The sequence below is a fragment of the Chanodichthys erythropterus genome, chromosome 5 (genome assembly GCF_024489055.1).
Source record: "Chanodichthys erythropterus isolate Z2021 chromosome 5, ASM2448905v1, whole genome shotgun sequence".
Classification (NCBI taxonomy): Eukaryota; Metazoa; Chordata; class Actinopteri; order Cypriniformes; family Xenocyprididae; genus Chanodichthys; species Chanodichthys erythropterus.
This window is the reverse complement of record NC_090225.1, coordinates 38,174,324-38,194,543: the sequence shown is the minus strand read 5'-3', so window position 1 is coordinate 38,194,543 and position 20,220 is coordinate 38,174,324. Positions and strand designations below refer to the sequence as shown.

General features: G+C 36.8%; 1 protein-coding gene across 5 annotated transcripts in view; it reads right to left on the bottom strand.

Moving 5' to 3' along the window:
* agpat5 (1-acylglycerol-3-phosphate O-acyltransferase 5 (lysophosphatidic acid acyltransferase, epsilon)) overlaps window positions 1-20,220 on the bottom strand; it is a 146,271-nt gene that overhangs the window by 29,720 nt on the left and 96,331 nt on the right. For 2 of the 5 annotated variants that reach the window (XR_010895256.1, XR_010895257.1), the window contains exon 8: window positions 9,767-9,918. The exons of 1 other annotated variant lie outside the window; for it this stretch is intronic. Coding sequence is in view for 2 of the 4 variants with exons in the window: in XM_067387015.1 (XP_067243116.1) it covers window positions 9,693-9,918 (226 nt within the window). In the remaining 2 variants the exon portion in view is untranslated. Of the gene's footprint in view, window positions 1-9,178; window positions 9,919-18,270; window positions 19,725-20,220 lie in introns of those variants that run through there. 2 more of the 5 variants (XM_067387015.1, XM_067387016.1) reach the window with 2 other exon arrangements.

Genomic DNA, 20,220 nt, shown 5'->3' with positions numbered 1-20,220 from the left:
GGCAGGGATGCAGTCTGAGTCCGACTCTATTCAACATCTACATAAATGATCTGGCATCAGTGCTAGAACGTTCTACCGTCCCCAGCCTCACTCTACACCACTCAGAGGTCAGATGTCTGCTGTACGCAGATGATCTGGTCCTGCTGTCCTGCACACCTGAGGGTCTCCAGCAAAGCCTGTCCCTGCTGGAACAATACTGTCATGAGTGGGCCCTGACAGTTAATCTGGAGAAAACCAGAGTAATGGTGTTCCAGAAAAAGGCCAGATCTCAGGCAAACAAACACCAGTTCACTTATAAAGGCCAGGTCCTACAGCATAGCACCAGCTACAGTTATCTGGGCATCGACATCAGCGCTTCGGGAAGCTTTGGTCTGGCTGTCAAAACACTGAGTGAAAAGGCTCGGAGGGCTTTTTATGCTATAAAGTCACGATGCGGTCACTTAAAATTACCCATTAAAACTTGGATAAAATTATACAATTCAATAATTAAACCAATTCTTTTATATGGATGTGAAATTTGGGGACCAGTACAAAATTTTAGAAATTGGGATAAAACTTCAGTAGAAAAACTACAATTGGAAATTAGCAAAAACATTTTAGGGGTTCACAGAAGCACATCCAACGACGCCTGTAGGGCTGAATTAGGTTTGTACCCACTGAACATTGAGATCCAGAAGAGATGTGTTCAGTTCTGGCATCACCTCCATCAGTCTGATCCTGATTCAGTCCAATATAAAGCCCTCCTCGCCAATAAAATCTCAGCAGAATCTCATCCTCTAAACACACTCGCTCTTCAACTTGTCCATGAAACTCAATTCCCAATTGACCACAGCTACAACCCCAAAACTATTATTAAAGAAATTGGCAAAAATCTAAAAGATACTCATGATGAATCACTAAAAGCACATTTTGAGATCCAAAATAAACTCCAATGTTACTCGACCCTAAATAGAACCACTAAATTGGCAAATTATTTATTAATCAAACAATTTAAAGAAAGACAAATCCTCTCCAAATACAGATTAAGTGACCATGATCTAGAAATAGAGAGAGGAAGACATAGACAAACATGGACAGCGAGAGAGCAGAGGATCTGTAGACACTGTGATCTACAGCAAATAGAGGATGAGAAACACTTCCTACTCATCTGTCCTAAATATCACAATGCAAGAGAAACATTTCTCTCCATACTTGGAACACTATTTCCATCATTCATTGAACTGAGTGATACTGAGAAAATGCCCTTCATGCTTGGTGAAGATGACAACACAGCTACACTAGCTGCAAAATATGTGTTAGCCATTCACAAAATTAGAGATGGATAACTCTCTAGAGACCTGCTTTATTTATTAATTTACTAAGATGGATTTGTTTGCATTGCTGCATGTAACATGAAGTATACATATATGTTTTGTTTGTTTGTTTATTTTATTATTTATGTATAATATGTTAATGCTTTGGCAACACTGTGATTCACAGTCATGCTAATAAAGCTCATTTGAAATTAAATTGAATTGTATCACATAGCTGACAAATGCAAATGCAGTACTGCCGTTTCTCAATCTTAGATAATGAAACTGATTTCCGTACTGGCTCCAATGACTGTTTTGTAAGTTTTGCTACTTGCCTTCTCGCTTTCCTTCTCTACTTCCACTCTTGTACATATGTGTGTATATTCTTGTGTATATATTCTTGTGTATATATTCTTGTGTATATATATTTAGAAGTATAACCTCTGTAGTCGTAGTTTGCATATATTAAAAATGTTTATTCACGCTCGATTGTTCTGTTTGTTCTTTCAACTGAAGACCAAGTCACTTTAACGTTTTTCGATCGTTTTATGCTTTGATGCTATAATAGGAATTTATTCTAATGGCCAGAGAATAACTCCGTTCATAATATAATACAATATAATCAAAGCAACGGTTTGCTGGAAGAGCTGGTAGTTTCTCTAAATAATTATTGAACCTGAACTAATCATATATGTAATTAATTACAATTCGTTGTAACTGATTCACAATACATGTTTAATTCCCCCTTGGGTCGGTATATGCATCATCATAAATCATAAAGATTTATCATATTCATATATCTAACCCATAAATTGATTAATAACTGTACGAACCTCTACATCGTTACAATTTGTACATTAATATGAATTTGTCACTACAAACAGCTGTCACTGAGAATACTTATCTCTCTGAATAAGTCAGAAATGGATATGTTTTAGTTTACGTCTGTTTTAAGGTTTCCAAACAGTTATGAATGTACTTAGATGGATTTGTGTGGCCTCTCTTTGTTTCAGCCACCACTGCTGCAGGAATTTTATGGTGGTTTTGCTTAAACCTTATGGATTAGACTCAAGATGGGTGCAGGGCGGAAACTGCCTGTGGATGAACTGCCAATGAACAGGACCAAAGTCCTGTTCTTTCCATGCTTGAAATATCTGTCAGCTGTCCTAGCATCTTACAAAGATGCTGCTGCGATCTTGCATGTTGGTTTTGCTTGAGTTCTACAAAATAAATACTTCAAATCAAATGTCTATAACACCACCCCCCCCCCAAAAAAAAACAACAACAACAAAAACAATAGACAATGCATTTGAAAAAAGCAACTTTATTGTGAATGAGCATGAATATCTATAGACAGTGAATTCTGTGATGGGCTTGAATTAATATTACAAAACTGCATGAACAAATATTTAAAAGACAGATCAATGCAGCACCAATTTAACCAAGTTTGTTGCATTTTAAATACTTTGTCACCAAACCTTGTGAGAATGTACAACCCATAGTACACAATACAATTGAGATTGTAGTAAAAACCTGTCTCAAAGGATTCCCCTTCTACCAAAATATGTTCCTCTGACATGTTATCTGTAATATAGTAATGTCAAGTAGCATTGTTTTTCTTCTCAAGGCAGTTAAGTATGGCGTTCGGACGAGCTCATTAATATGACGTTGCAACATGCACTCGTCTCACTGAACGTGACGTCTGCGTCTGCCGAACGTGACGTCTGCGTCTGCCGAACGTGACGTCTGCGTCTGCCACATTACAGTTCGACTGCCTGGACGTGACGTCTACGTGACGTCTGCTTTGCTGCAAGGGTTTCCAGCACATTCCATACACTAATTAGAGCTTTATTATACCTATTCATTCTCTATTATTGTTTACACTTATCCTCAATTATGTTTAATTAGCAATTAAGTGCTTTTTACCTTTCTTATGTATAGCTTTTTATTCCAAAAAGTAAACATTTATACAAATGATATAAAAAATTCTGTATGCAATTGCTTCTTCCACATATCCACGACTTCGGTAAAGTTGGTTTTATATTCGCACATTCGCACATCCGTATTCAATAGCCTTGTTAATCACACTATATTGGACATTCAGTGGACATTCACAAGTAAATATGCCATTAAAACAATGCTTGCCTATTTTGATCGACTGTGAAAAATGTTGTAAGTTGACAATCGTTGGTTGTCAATATCATGTCGCTGCTTAAAATTTGCAAACATTAATTTATTGCACATTTATTGGAAAGTCTGAATTTATCAGAAGTCTGAATGTGCGAATATAAAACCAACTTTACCGAAGTATATCCACGGATGTTTTGAAGAAATCATAAAAAAGTTGTTCTAGCATGTATTCACCACTAGGAGTCTCTAGACCAACACCAAAAGAACGAATGTTTAAACACTGCTATATTATGGGCTAATTTTACTAAAATAAACAATATTTGCAATCTTTTATTTTGGAGTTGTAATATTTAGATTTATAGTTTCGCCAAAGTGATTGACAGGCGATCTGTTAGAATACTATAAAACATTTACACCTCAAAAGACAAAAGCGAGCACATTTTATTATTATTTTTTGTTTTTATTTATTTATTTATTTATTTATTTATTTATTTTAATCAGTAGTGCACATTTATCTAGGGTAATTTTTTTTTTAATTAGTATGGTAAAATGCATGACGTTTTTTTTTTTATTTTTTCTCATCCATAAATATTATTTTATGCAAGTCGTGTTGATTTGTGAAGAAGGCTAAATTGATCAAACATATGCTCATTGCGCTTCCTGCGGCTGGCCGCTCGGTTGTTCCTTAAAAAAAAAACTTGATTTTAACAAACATAGAATGTTCCCAAAATATTTCTAAATTAACTAAAGAAACGAAAAGAAATTGACCACCTTGCCATTAAAAACAAAACTGAAATATTGTAATGGCTGCACATCAGCTGTGTTTGGGAAAGAGAGAGAGAAAGACAGACTCAGCTAAAATATAGTCTGATTATGGTTATGGCTAAAAATCCCAGAAAATATCGAGATATCATTTTTGTCTCTATCGCACACCTTTATATAGCCTATTCAATTAATCTTTTCTTGTTTGGTACACAATCCACTGATCATAAAGCTTAAAAAACTTATCTTTTCTCAACGATATCTGGTTGTCCTGCATCTTCAATAAACAAGTTAAAGTTAGTCCATAATGCAGCTGCTAGAATTCTTTCCAGTAGTTTTTACTTCTATTCATGACTTCTTTGTTAACTTATCTGTTTTCTTTTCTTCTTGTGGCTACTGAAACTATTTATTTATTTACATACTTGTATGAGCACCCATCATTTATTTCTGTTGTCGGATAAAATGAATTAAACATGGGCCAACGACGCCATCTATTGGTGAGCGAGTGCCAGCGTCGTTGTTTAGCTCTATTTTCATTTCACGCAACGATAAGGATCGAGGACACGACAAATAAATAAATAAACAAACAAATAAAATTGGTGAATCATTTATATAAGGTTTTATTTATTTATATATTGAAGAGGCGGGGTCTGGTTTATAGTGTTATTATAATATTGTTACAATTTAAAATAATGGTTTTCTATTTTAATATACTTTATATTTATTTCTGAGATGCAAAGCTGAGTTCTCAGCATCATACTCCAGTCGTCTTTGACGCATGATCCTTCAATGTCAACGTCGGAAAAAATCGTGCTGCTTAATATTTTTCTGTGATATTTTTACAGGATTGATTGATGAATACTGGCAGATTATTATTCAAAATATAGAAATCTTATCAATTTAACATTATTGCTGAATAAAAGCTAACATTTTCTTTTTAAAAAAGAAAGGAAAACATGATAAAATAATATTAGAATCCTAATTTATATTTTAAATGTAAAATATAAGAAGAGAGGTGCTTGAAAAACTGAACATTAATCAGGCATAATGCATTTTTCCATGTATTTTATTATTATTTACAGCAACAGTCTCAGATCTAGCAGCTGATTGCGATCGATGGGTTGGCCATCAAGCATGTAGGCTATATTAAAAATGTAAAAAGATAAAAAAAACAATAACCCCCAAATGTAAAAAATTTCAAAACGGATTTCATTAAACTAAACGACATGAGTATACCTAAGAGCAACACAAACTTCGCTTTTAGGCTTTATACTTTTTATGTTATCTTTATACTTTTACAATTTAAAAAAGTAAAAAAAAAAAAAAGTCTAAATTGTTATATATTAATATATGTATATTTAATATGCACGTAATTAATGTATATTGAGTTTGCCGGGGAAAAGTTGCACTAAAAACTGACAAAAAAAATTTAAAAAAAGTCAGACGCAGACGTCACGTTACAATTCAGACTGAGATGTCACGTCCATTGAGAGCAGTGAATGAAGTGCAGGTAAATACTGCATTGGCTCACACACTGCACTGAGCCGTGTGAGGACCGTGTTCTGATACGTGTTAGCGAAAAAATAAATAAATAACTTCACTGCTACACGTGAATCACCCGTGAACGTCTGACTCGACACTTCACTGCCACACGTGATTTACGTGACGTCTGCGTGACGTCTACGCCTCGTCTGCGTCTTAAAATGAATGGATTTAATAGCAAAAAATTAAGACGTCAGTGAGACGTTCAGTGAGACGAGTGCAAGTTGCAACGTCATATTTTTGACCTCGTCCGAACGCCATAGTTAAGTGCAAACTCCACCCCTCAGACAATTTCACTACACAATCACAATTACAGTCACCAGTCCAGAAAAGTTCTTACTTCACAAAAATCATGGATGATTCCTGCAACAAACAGTAATGCTATCTACGAGGATTCACTAACAACACTAACAAACCTGGGTTGCTGTCGTGAAACACTTCGCGGTTTAAGGGATTATATTAAAGACTTTATATGCAAAACCCTCAAGTCATTCCCAAAGGTAAGGGGAAATCACTCCTAAAGTCATACAAAGGAAAAACTTGCTTCATGCAACCGGGCACAGGAGAAGTTGCTTACCGTCTCCATGACATACTCCAATTCATTAGAAAAATCGCTCCTCTTTATAACGTTATGTCCAACATATGTTGTGATTTTTCTGTTTATACCACTCTTTTAATAAACCAGTACATTAAGGACTTTTCTCCATCTAGTCCATTCTGCTTTTCACTTCCTGCCCTCCATCTGAAGTTTGCACGTCATCAGAATTACGTGACTGCAAACAAGCGATTGGCATTGTGATTGACAACAAAATGAATCTTGTGAACCAGCTACAGGGTCGGCTTTGCCTTAACTGGAAAAAATAATCATGTTAAGTAGGTTTATTAAAGACCCCAGTCCTTTCTGAAAGGGTGGGGTGTTGGGGCCTGGAGCCATTTTTTGACTTAAACTAGACCAACATTAATGGGAAGAAAGCCCTAACATGATTTTGACTATCGGTCAGCATGTTTTCAATTTCAAACATATCTAAAACCAATCTGAAAAACACAAAAATATGGACAACAAATCAAAATTTCCAGCACAACAGGGTCAACACAACAAGGACTAGAACAATACCTCTTCATGTTAATCAACGTGTAAGCAGTGGAGACAGAATTTCTAATGTAAAAGGGGAAGTTTGGGGGGAAGCCCAAAATTTGGGAAACACCCAAATTAAGATATTGAAAAATATGGTTCTGATTAGATGTAAATACCTGTTATACACTAAGATTTAGAAGAGTTGTTTGACTCTAGTTTAATTACTTTAAAGTTTATGTAGCTTACATGTAACTGTAGCAAACTACAGTTTTATGATTGTGGGAACCCAGCTGTGATCAGTGATTTTGTCAGCAAGTGCTTGATACTTAGGGTTAAATTATAAGGGTTAAAGATCAGGATCATAAATTTATACTGAAGGCATTTATGCTATTGACTAATTTTCATTTAAGATTACCATACTCTGCAAACATTTAAATTGCATTTCCCATTGAAATATTTGTAGATCATGTACTTCAATGACAATCACATTATGAACTATGGTTAAGTGCAATCAGCTGCAAGTCAATAAATCTTTTTAATGTGGGAGCCTACATTTTTAGATCTTTATATCTAAAGGGACTGACAAGCTTCCAGAAGAGGGGAGTCCTGTTAAAGCTCTGGCTTCAGCAGCATATTTGTTTTTTCTTTTAGGTATTGTAAAATATCAATTATATTTCACTTAAATATGCAACTACTAATAAAAGCAACAAGCTTTAAAAATGCAATTTGAAGGTATTTGCAAAGGTGAGGTCAGTCATATAATTGTTGGATTTGTATATTAAAATCAACCACTGAACTGTGACACTTTTCTTTAAAAATGTCTCAGATTTCTCGTTATCATTTGGACCAAATTATTGCTCTTGATTAAATTATGGAAAAAACATTGAAAACGGCTATGTGGAGATTCTTCAAACAAAGAAAGTCACACATATTTGGACCAACATGAAGTTGAATAATGAAGTTGAAACAGAATTTTCATTTTTGACCAAACTATATTTAATACCCCTGCAACCAGCAAGTTTGGCAACTATATCTGTAAAATATTTAGCAATAGTGCAAACGATTACAATAAAAAGCCCAACTTTTTAGATCTTATGTGAAACGCATACAACCAAAACCCAATGCATACCACCCCCCCCCAAAAAAAAAAGAAGAGAAAAAAAAAAAAAAAAAAACCCAGCACAAAACAATAAAACTCCAAAAGTTCTCAAAAACGTCAAGAAAGGGGAACAGTCTATCATTAGAAACCATTCATAATATTCAGAACCAATATTATAATATTCCACCCAATTGGAAATAAAGTTTCATGACAAAAAAAGTTTCAAGACTGCTATAGGTATATCCAACCTTAGAGGGATAGTTCACCCAAGAAATAAAACTTCTGTCATGATTTACTCACTCTCAAGTTGTTCCAAACCTGTATGAATTTCTTTCTTCTGCTGAACACAAAAGAAGATATTTTGGAGAATATGGGTAACCAAACAGTTGATGGCACCATTGACTTCCATAGTAGGGAAATAAACACTATGGAAGTCAATGGGGTTCATTAACTGTTTGCTAACAGACATCCTTCAAAATATCTTATTTTGTTTTCAGCAGAAGAAAGAAATTCATACAGGTTTGGAACAACTTGAGAGTGAGTAAATCAAGACAGACATTTTATTTTTGGGTGAACTATCCCTTTAAAGGGTTAGTTCACCCAAAAAAGAAAATTCTGTCATTTATTACCTACCCTCATGCCGTTCCACAACCGCAAGACCTTTGTTAATCTTTGGAACACAAATTAAGATATTTTTGTTGAAATACGATGGCTCTGTGAGGCCTGCATCGGGAGCAATGACATTTCCTCGCTCAAGATCCATAAAGGTATTAAAAATATATCTAAATCAGTTCATGTGAGTACAGTGGTTCAATATTAATATTATAAAGAGACGAAAATATCTTTGGTGCGCCAAAAAAAAAAACAAAATGGCTGATTTCAAAACACTGCTTCAGGAAGCTTCGGAGCATAATGAATCAGCGTATCGAATCATGATTCGGATCACATGTCAAACCGCCAAACTGCTGAAATCACGTGACTTTGGCGCTCCGAAAAGCTGATTCGACACGCTGATTCATTATGCTCCGAAGCTTCCTGAAGCAGTGTTAGTCGTTATTTGTTTTTTTGGGCACACCAAAAAATATTCTCGTCGCTTTATAATATTAATATTGAACCACTGTACTCACATGAACTGATTTAAATATGTTTTTAGTACATTAATGGATCTTGAAAGAGGAAATATCATTGCTGGCTATGGAGGCCTCACTGAGTCATCAGATTTCAACAAAAATACCTTAATTTGTGTTCTGAAGATTAACTAAGGTCTTACTGGTGTGGAACGGCATGAGGGTGAGTAATAAATGACATAATTTTAATTTTTGGGTGAACTAACCCTTTAATATAAAATGTTGTCTCTATTACGTATTATCTATGTGTGCATTTCAGATTACAGTTAAGCTCAGATGGAATGGAAACCTTGACACACTGGGTCTACATTGCAAGCGAATGATACAATGCAACATAACTAAAACATTCTCATATTAAATTTAAACATCGTCTACAGTGCTTCAAGCATATTATGTTGACAACTGGAATGTTTTAGTTTTTGTGCATCACATTGCTTGTTTGCATTGTAGATAGTGTTACAGTTTAACTTCTGAAAGTTAGGAGTGTAAAAAGAAAACAAATGGTCAACAGTAAATAAGCCTCTTGGGTTACTAGTACACTGAGGAAAAAAAAAAAAAAAACACTGCTGAGAAACAAAGATTATTATCCAACAATGAAACCTAAAAGTTGATATAGGCAGTTAAGATGGATTTTTTTTTTTTTTTTCTTTAAATGTATGGCTAGCTTATGGACTTACATTTACCCACACCCATCCAATCAGAGTCCCATACAGCCAGGTATTGAGATAGAGTTTTCTACCTGACTCTGTTAACAGCATTGGTAAAGTGAGGCCACCCAAAATCAGCAGAGAAGGAAATGTCTTTGTTAGACTAAGATATGACTTTCGTCCTTCTCCAGGGAACCTGTTCTTTTTCTCAGGGTCTTCAGATTCGTAGAAAGCAGTGAGAAGCCTAAGCAGAGAGAGTAACACATTTAAAACATGTTTTGAACATTTACTTTGATGCAACTAGATTAATGGTAGTGACAGGATTTAATTTAAAATAGTCTAGCATTTACAACAAACCAAACAGCAATGTAGCATGATGAATAGCAACATATCTATTTTTGTCATGTTGTAATGTGCACAGTCTGCAAACAGTTTTATGGTTGAGCAAAGTGAGGAAATTACCCAACAAAATCTCCTAAAATATATCTCTGGCTTGACTATTTTTCCTACTTTAAAGTACAGTAGGTAGTCAACCAAAATGCTATTACTGTTGTGTGTTAAATACAACCCAGTCACAAGTGAAGGTCAATACCAGGTGGCGCAAAAGGACAGTTGGCACCATTGCTCAGTAAGGCTGGACATATGACATTTTAATTTCTAAATGAAGATAAAACAAATCAATTACTACTACTATTACGCGTAACTCATGAACAACTTATGACGGCACGGTTTGATCTTCGATCTCCCACCTACATGTAGATATTGAATATTCATATGAATTTTCTACCCCTGAAGGTAAAAAAATAAATAAATAAGATAATCGAGCTGATTTTTTTATTTTTTTTAAAATGAAAAACAAAAAGTTCAATATTAAAAAAAAAAAAAAAAAAGATACACGGATTATACTTTTGATGAAATCATTCCTTCCTTTTGTTAAAACGTGAAAGCATATTAACTTGTTCCCATAATTTAACTAAAAACATGGACCGGTCACAACATATATTTATGTGATTTGTGCAGAAAGATGGCTGGCGGTCCATGTACCTTCGGAGAATTTGTTCTCTCGTTTTTGTCTTCAAAATGGACAAACAAAGAAACAGTTCATTTATCGTCATAAGGGCTGAACAGCATGGAGTGAATTTGACTCTTCTCATGAACAAACTAAATCTCATGTAGGTTTTTTCATATTTTTATTTATTTTTTATTTTTATTATTTCATATATTTTTATTTTATTTTTATATTTTCAACTTTGCTGATTCACCAAATTGATTTAAATAGATTTTTTAGCTTGAATATTCATTCTTTACATGGGCAGGAATTAAACTCCCCTTTTCACTGATTGGTCAACCAAACATCAAACCGTGCCGTCATCAGTTGATCCTCCGTTTTGTGCAACAGAATAATAGTCATGTGCTGCTACAGTTGTACTGATTCTTAAAGCGTTTATTCCAAGTACATTTCATCTCTTTCTTATCAAACAACCAAACTAACAAATCACTTCACACAAACTGTCCTGGGGCAGAGTCTAGAAGGGGCCGTGAAATATTAGTTTATCTCATAAATATTAATTTACTTTGCATCTGCACCCACAACTACCCCAAGCCTACATACTTGGCACACTGCCAAATTAAATCACACTGCCACAGACTGGAGGACAGAGGAGCAAGGAATTGAGGAAGCATCAATTTGAGTATTGAGAAGCACCCCAAGTGGCTGTCTATATGGGTCATTGAATCACACATTCATTCGATTAGTTCAAAGACACAGATTCATTCAGGAATGAAACACCACGCTCTGCACCTATATGCTCCAAAAAACAAAACAAAAACAAACAAACAAAAAAGCTATGCATAAAACAAAAGGTATGACTGCTACATTTACATTTAAAAAGATACTAGTCTGAGCTTCACTACAATGTAAACGCATTTGATCAGCGCTGTCTAGAGAGTCATGCAGGTTTGTCACAGATTTTGAGAGTTGGCAGACTAAAAACAGATGGTGTGCCAAATAAATAGACTAATGGGTAGCAGGATGTGAGGTACATTTATAATTCCGAAATAATCACCTATAATAGTGTATTTCTCTGGCACGTGTAGTCCATAGTGAACCTATGTCTACACAGAAGAAAGCCCTGTCTTGGCACAGTACGGTTCACTTCCTGCCCTAAAATGAAGAAAGAGATAAAATGTAGTTGCAATAAATTTTTTAAGAATCAGTACAACTGTAGCAGTGGATGATTATTACTCTTTTGCGTGAAACTATAGTCTTTGGCGAAACTCAGGAACAACTGAAGACAGCACGGTTTGATGTTTGTTTGACCAATCAGTGAAAAGGGGCGTTTGATTCCCGCCCATGTAGGGAATGAATATTCAATCTGTTTATCCATTTTGGTATTATTGTGTTTCCATTTGGTGAATTAAAGCAAAGTGTGATGAAAATGAAAATACAAATGAAAAAAACTCATGAGATTAGTTTTTTTGTTCACGAGAAGGGTCGAATGTGAGAAAAATTATCCAAAAGGTACATTGACCATTGGGGGAAGGTCCTTGTACCTTTGGATAATTAGTTCCCTTTTAAAAGGGAACTCGCAATACGTCCTGAGACACTTTGGGGGAATGCCTCTGCGTGACTTCAGGGACTGTTTTATTTGAAGCACGCCATTCAAATCTACGTTAAAATGGCCTGTTAAAACAAATGTTTCAACATTGCACTGTCCGTGTCATAAATATTCGACACTCTAAAACAACATGACTTGTGTGTTCTTTGTTAGAGACATGCATGCGCAGTTCCAGAGGGAGCTGCTGCCGTTCCGACTGAGGAAGCTCCACTCTCGTTTGTAGCATCTGGAGCAATTAAACACAATTGTAAGGCAATCACCCATGCAGGCCCCGTAAGGTCTGGCTCCCCCACTGAGCGCTGTCACCCTATCTGCACCATTTGTTCTTTACACACATTTCAAAGACAATTAGGAGACAGGCCACTAGAACCATAAATGGTCTATAAAACTAGATTCTTTGCCATTAATTCATTGACAACCTTGTCTGAAATGAATGAACATGCATTTCCCCAGTACATCTTGTGTATATTACTGTTTGTATATTGTTCTTTCGTATGTTGTATAGTGTTATGCATGCCTGAAAGTTGGAACTATGAGATAATGTATTTTCATTTGATGTTTACTATCAAATTACTCCTTGTTTAATGACTCACATGTTGGTGGACATCAAAATGTCATAGAATGCAGTGTATGTTTGTTATAGTTATCAGAGTATAAATGGACACAAACCTACAAACCCAGGCAAATGAACTCACTTTCAAACAAAGGAAATCCCCTGCCAGAGAATTACAGTGGGTACGGAAAGTATTCAGACCCCCTTACATTTTTCACTCTTTGTTATATTGCAGCCATTTGCTAAAATCATTTAAGTTAATTTTTTTTCCTCATTAATGCACACACAGCACCCCATATTGACAGAAAAACACTGAATTGTTGACATTTTTGCAGATTTATTAAAAAAGAAAAACTGAAATATCACATGGACCTAAGTATTCAGACCCTTTGCTCAGTATTTAGTAGAAGCACCCTTTTGATCTAATACAGCCATGAGTCTTTTTGGGAAAGATGCAACTTTTGGGAAAGTTTTTCACACCTGGATTTGGGGCTCCTCTGCCATTCCTCCTTGCAGATCCTCTCCAGTTCTGTCAGGTTGGATGGTAAACGTTGGTGGATCATTTTTAGGTCTCTCCAGAGATGCTCAATTGGATTTAAGTCAGGGCTCTGGCTGGGCCATTCAACAGTCACAGAGTTGTTGTGAAGCCACTCCTTCGTTATTTTAGCTGTGTGCTTAGGGTCATTGTCTTGTTGGAAGGTAAACCTTCAGCTCAGTCTGAGGTCCTGAGCACTCTGGAGAAGGTTTTCGTCCAGGATATCCCTGTACTTGGCCGCATTCATCTTTCCCTCGATTGCAACCAGTCGTCCTGTCCCTGCAGCTGAAAAACACCCCCACAGCATGATGCTGCCACCACCATGCTTCACAGTTGGGACTGTACTGGACAGGTGATGAGCAGTGCCTGGTTTTCTCCACACATACCGCTTAGAATTAAGGCCAAAAAGTTCTATCTTGGTCTCATCAGACCAGAGAATCGTATTTCTCACCATCTTGGAGTCCTTCAGGTGTTTTTTAGCAAACTCCATGCGGGCTTTCATGTGTCTTGCAATGAGGAGAGGCTTCCGTTGGGCCACTCTGCCATAAAGCCCAGACTTTCTACAACTTTATCCCATCTCCCAACTTTCTGCATCTCTGGAACTCAGCCACAGTGATCTTTGGGTTCTTCTTTACCTCTCTCACCAAGGCTCTTCTCCCCCGATAGCTCAGTTTGGCTGGACGGCCAGCTCAAGGAAGGGTTCTGGTCGTCCCAAATGTCTTCCATTTAAGGATTATGGAGGCCACTGTGCTCTTAGGAACCTTAAGTGCAGCAGAATTTTTTTTTGTAACCTTGGCCAGGTCTGTGCCTTGCCACAATTCTGTCTCTTAGCTCTTCAGCTCTTGACCTCATGATTCTCATTTGCCCTGACATGCACTGTGAGCTGTAAGGTCTTATATAGAGAGGTGTGTGGCTTTCCTAATCAAGTCCAATCAGTATAATCAAACACAGCTGGACTCAAATAAAAGTGTAGAACCATCTCAAGGATGATCAGAAGAAATGGAAAGCACCTGAGTATTCAGAACCTTTGCTGAGTGTCACACAACTTGATTTTGTTCATTTTAGCAAATGGCTACAATACGACAAAGAGTGTAAAATTTAAGGGGGTCTGAAAATCACACTTTTTTAGTTTGTTTTAGTTCTTCTGGTTCTTTTCTTTGTTCCTGTTGATACAACGTGAGGGCCACCCGGCCCAAGCCGGGCTGGTAGGCCTCCATTTCACTTCAAGCCATGCACAACTGCAGCGACCACAAAACAGTCAAACTAACAGCGCAAAGTTTGTCTCCATTTTCTTTATTCAACGCCGAAGATATTGATTACAACTTCTACGCCAGCGGACCGAACCATCAAGGATTTCTCCTGAACCTGCAGATCCGGACAGCTAAGGCATTTGCAAGTATCGTTTGAACACTAAATGGCAATTTAGTATTATGATTGTGACCCCCTTTTAACAAAGATGCTTTATAGTACTTTATAGTAAACTGATGGTTCGTCCAGCAATTGTTAATTTACTCTTTCCAATTTTTCATTCCTCTGTTATGATACGGTTCAAATTCATTTTTCACTCTCTCATTTCATGAATGGTATGTTTGTTAGTTTAGTTATGTGTCTCTGATTTAATTAAATAAAACTTGTACAAACTCTTGCAAGTTGATTCTGATCTGCTTATAAAACCAATGTCCCTGATAACGATTCGATCACAGCTACATGCTAAGAAAGCAATGTTTTTCTGTGGCCACAGAAAATATCCTTGCTATAAGAGTTGAAAGACGATCAACACTGAGTGTTCGCTGGCCCAACAGATTAATTTATTGTAATGTTAATTCGGCTACATTAAGTTAATTTGATTAACTGATTCAAATATTTATAATTAATCATAACGATTTATGAGTATTAATATTTCCCCTTTTGAGCTAATAAATATTGTTACATGTTTTTCACTGTTCTCGAGGGAAGAGGGACAGTCTTCTGTGCCTGGTGGCTTGGGTCCCGCTCGCGCTGAGGCGGAGAGGAGACTGAAATTTTAGGGCTAACAGAGGGAGACACGTTAATCTTTTGCACGCCTCAGCGGCTGATGAGTGTTTTGCTGAGTGAGGATGTGTTTTCTCTTGCATCCTCAGGATCGAGGGCAAAAAAAGACAAGACATCTGAGCCCTCGCAGACGCTCTGCCCCTCATATGACGAGATGTTGGGTGTTATGGAGCACACGTCATGCAGCCGTCAGCTGTCTTGAGAGGTGGTTAGGTAGAGACCGCTCATGTAAGATTGGAAACACAAGTTTTTTTTCCGGCCATAACCCCCCAGCTTCCGTGAGATCGAGAAGTTTGCGAACTTTCTGGCGGTTGGATTAAAAACAAACAAACAAACAAACAAAACAAAACAACTTTAAAGCTCCAGCCCTGCCCTTATATGGCAGAACATACGCCGCAGCAGGTCATGCTGCGCTGCACACTATGGCAGTGCTTTAAGGATACCAAGCAAAAGACTGGACCTGCTGAAAAGACTGGACCTGCATTCAAATCTTATATATATATATCATAGACTGTAAAAAAATATGGACGTAGTGTCCCTGACGTCACCCATAGATTTCTGAACAGCAGTTTTGACGCGTAAATGAGGCCGCGGCCATCTTAGCTGCGCGTCACCGCAGGTCACTCCCGGATAACTGAAAATGGGCAAAGAGGTGGGGAGGTGGTTTGAGCTGATGTGACTGGTTGCTGAAACCACGCCCGCCTAGCTCAACATGACCATGTTAGCAAGCAAAGGAGCTATCTATCTAGATACTATCTAAATTATTAATGAAGATACGTTTTATCATCAGAAAGTTCTAAAGGTTTACTGTCAATCTACGGTGTTTTTTTTAAAGATATAGATGCTCCAACACCAGTAATTTGTGTTGGGTGTGCAAATAACAACGTGGAAAATCACAATGGGACTTCATACCTTTATAATAGAGATTGCGAGATGAATCCAATCTTTGGCACTTGGGTAAAATATAAATGTCCATTGCAAAACAAAAAACAGTACTTTTTGTCCATGAAATATTGATATATTATCCATTGTTTGCATATCATTTCTTCTGAATGATCTGCTCTCTGACATCGTTCTTCAAGAAAGGATGCAATCTGAGCAGCGTTTATGTTGTAAAACTGTAGAACGTTATGCATCTAACGATCATATCTAACAAACAAATGAGCCCGTGTCCAAAGTATATTTTTTCAAAATAGTGCAGCAGTTTTAGTTATAATATCAAAGCAGTGCTATCAGAGTTGTATATCCTCCTGGTATAGTCATTTTAGTAAATCTCAAAAAAACTTTTAGCCAATGCCACGATCCAACAACGTGTGTTGTTTCTTCTGCATGGGAGCACATCTACACAGACTCGATCAGTCTCGAATATTATGAAGCAAGCCATATTTTATAATTGTATAAAATAATCGAGCACAAATACGGCTGAGATGCCAAATTCAGCAGCTGGAATTAGCTGAGGTAAAGTGACGGCTCACAGACAGCAGCGGCATCTACCTGTCACTCAAGTGACCACGCCCTTAATTATGCAGAACTTTAAGGCTTAATATAATTTAAAAGAATGACTTGATGTTAATCTTCTAACTCCTGACTGCTTTGTCGGACAAAATAGCGGATACAGCATTCTGACTGGTTAGATCGCTTGTCAATCAAACTCCCCAAGCGCTCTTTGGTGACGTGACTGATTATGTTTCTTGTGATAATCTGTCAGTCATCGCCCTGACAATGTGATTGGGCCGAACAGTTTCTGTTCGGGCATAATTACTCCTCTACGGATCGAGTCCAGACCGAACTCCCCGACCTCAAAATGTTGTGGGCGGGGCTAAGTTCGGCTGGCATCCAGGCTAGTTTGCATTTACTTCACAAGACAAAACAATGTCTGAATGTCTGAAATAACCCCATTCATAATTATGTGAACCATTGATTCTCAATACTGTGTGTGGTTACCTGATGATCTACGATTGTTTTTATGTTTTGTGATGGTTGTTCATGAGTCTCTTGTTTGTCCTGAGCCGTTAAACTGAGCTCTGTTCTTCAGAAAATTTCTCCAGGTCCTGCAGATTCATCTGTTTTTAAGCATTTTTGCATATTTGAACCCTTTCCAGCAGTGACTGTATGATTTTGAGATTCATCTTTTCACACTGAGGACAATTGAGGGACTCAAATTCAACTATTAAAAAAGGTTCAAACATTCACTGATGCTCCAGAAGGAAACACGATGCATTAAGAGCTGAGGGGTGAACACTATTGAATTCAAATATCAAGGTAAATTGTGCTTAATTTTTCTGCCGGGAAACATGCAAGTATCTTCTGTTGGTTCCGAAGGGCAGTACTAAATTTACTAAAAAACAATGATATTTAAAAAGAAAAATTGTGACATCTTCATCCTGTTCAAAAGTTTTCACACCCCGACTCTTAATGCATTGTGTTTCCTTCTGGAGCATCAGTGAATGTTTGAACCTTTTTTAAAAGTTGTGTTTGAGTCCCTCAGTTGTCCTCAGTATGAAAACCGATCTCAAAATCCTACAGTCACTGCTGGAAAGGGTTCAAATATGCAAAAATGCTTGAAAACTGATGAATCTGCAGGACCTGGAGGATTTTTCTGAAGAACAGAGCTCAGTTTAACTGCTCAGGACAAACAAGAGACTCATGAACAACCATCACAAAACAAAAAAAAAAAGTCGTGGATCATCAGGGAACCACACACAGTATTGAGAATCAATGGTTCACATACTTATGAATGGGGTTATTTTAATAAATTCAGCTATTGTTTTGTCTTGTGAACTAAATGCAAACATCTTATGTAAAATATCTTACTCAGGACAGTACTAAAAAAATAACATGCATTTTTTATTATCCCTCTTATTTTATTAAAATAATTCTCATTTTCACAGATTATGCAAGGGGTTCACATACATTTTCATGCCACTGTGTGTGTGTGTATATATATATATATATATATATATAAAACAAAAGTTTGTGCTTTTTGCAAAATAAAGAAAACTAACATAATGCATGATCTGTCGCCTCCCTCTGAACGAAGTCCAATCTGATAGTTCTCAGAAAATGAACTGTAACTTAGTGAATACTAATGACACAAAAATGCCCTGATATTTGTGACTTATGTCTAAAAAAAAACGTTGAAATGTCAGGTTTTAAATGGTGTAAGTCAAATCGAAAAATATTCTCTGTTTATGTAATCTGTATGAAAAGAGACATGTCAGACCTCCGTGATTCAGCTCATTATCCGCTAATGCGGCCACGCCCAGGGAGCCAGCGCTATTCAGACGTAAATTCAGAGGCAATACATGCATACATTGTCTCAATCGTGTATTTATTGTCTTCAAAAGTGTTTTGAATAACCATAGTTAGCAATCTCTGGAAGCCTGTTAGTTCCTGGACTGTCACATGGCCAATTCTTCTTTAGGAGATATTTGTGGACTAAAGGTGCACAGAGCGCCCTCTGGCTGCAAGTATGAAATGAAAACACAGTATCCAGCACTCACAGTGATGACAATAAATATTGAATAAATATTACTCCTCTGTATAGAAAAATGACAAACATATGAGAATCCATCAATATTTCTCCAAATGTGCATGCTTTTAAGCTAAAAAGCTATATGAAATGCCATAGAGGTAACAATTGTTCAGACACTTTGCATCACAGAAATACATTATATTTTAAAGTATATAATAGAATACCATTATGTTAAATTGTAATAATATTTCACAGTATTGCTGTTTTTCTTTATGTTTGATATACACCATGATGAGCTTGAGACATGATCACAGAGGGTTTTTTCACAGCCTACCTGACGGAAAGGCCTCATTATTATGCAAGTCATTACAGGTCAGGTCACTAAATCAATATATTGTTTTATATGAACAAGGGAGGATCATTTTTAGATAATTTTGAAGCAAAAACTCTAGTCTACAACCTCCAATACCCAGAAGTCTTGTGAACACATATATAATATTATTTTTTTGGCTTTATTTCAGTTACTTAAGTTTTTTGTTTTTTCAATAACCACACACACATTATTCCTTCAAAAACACAAACATGTACATACATGTTCCTCACATATTATGGTAGCCTAGTTTGTGCTGAATACAGTGTAATGACACTTGTGTCATTAATATGTTTATGAACAACTGAAAAAAGCACAAATATCAGGGCATGCCAAAACTTCTCCAGGCCCCAAATCAGCCTCAGACTCCAGAGGGTTAAGGCCTTCGCTATCTGAAGTCACAGGTTGAGCTTTGTAGGTCACCTCACCATTGGCAAGAGCTGTTATAAATTTTGTGACCTCAGCTCCCTATAGAAAGGAATAAAGGGGGCATTTATTCATAATATCATAAAATATATTTTATATATGGGCAATTTAACTAGGGCCCTGGAGCTTACATTATTAGGGAAGATTATTGTGACACCCTTACTATGTGCCTCCTCTCCTCTGTCCTCCACATATTTGATATTTCAAGTGTTCAGCTCTCTGGGGGGCCGCCTTGATATTCATTCTGTGCTGAGTGAGTTGGCTTCCTTTCGTTTAGAGGGTCTATCTAAAAAGCTGAAGTCACCGCTCTACTGAGCTCCAGATAAGATATTGATTTCAAGTGTATGGCCCTCTTCGATAAAGTGCCCTTGGCTGAGTGGAGTGGTCAGAAGGTCGAAGGACTCACGTGAGACCTCCCTGAGATGAGTACTCCCAGCTCGATCAAGAGCTGATCTACCAAGGGGGTTCACAAGAATCTCTCGACCTTTCAGACCAAACTCAGGGAGCAAGGCTCTCTATAGGATGATCCTCTCAAACA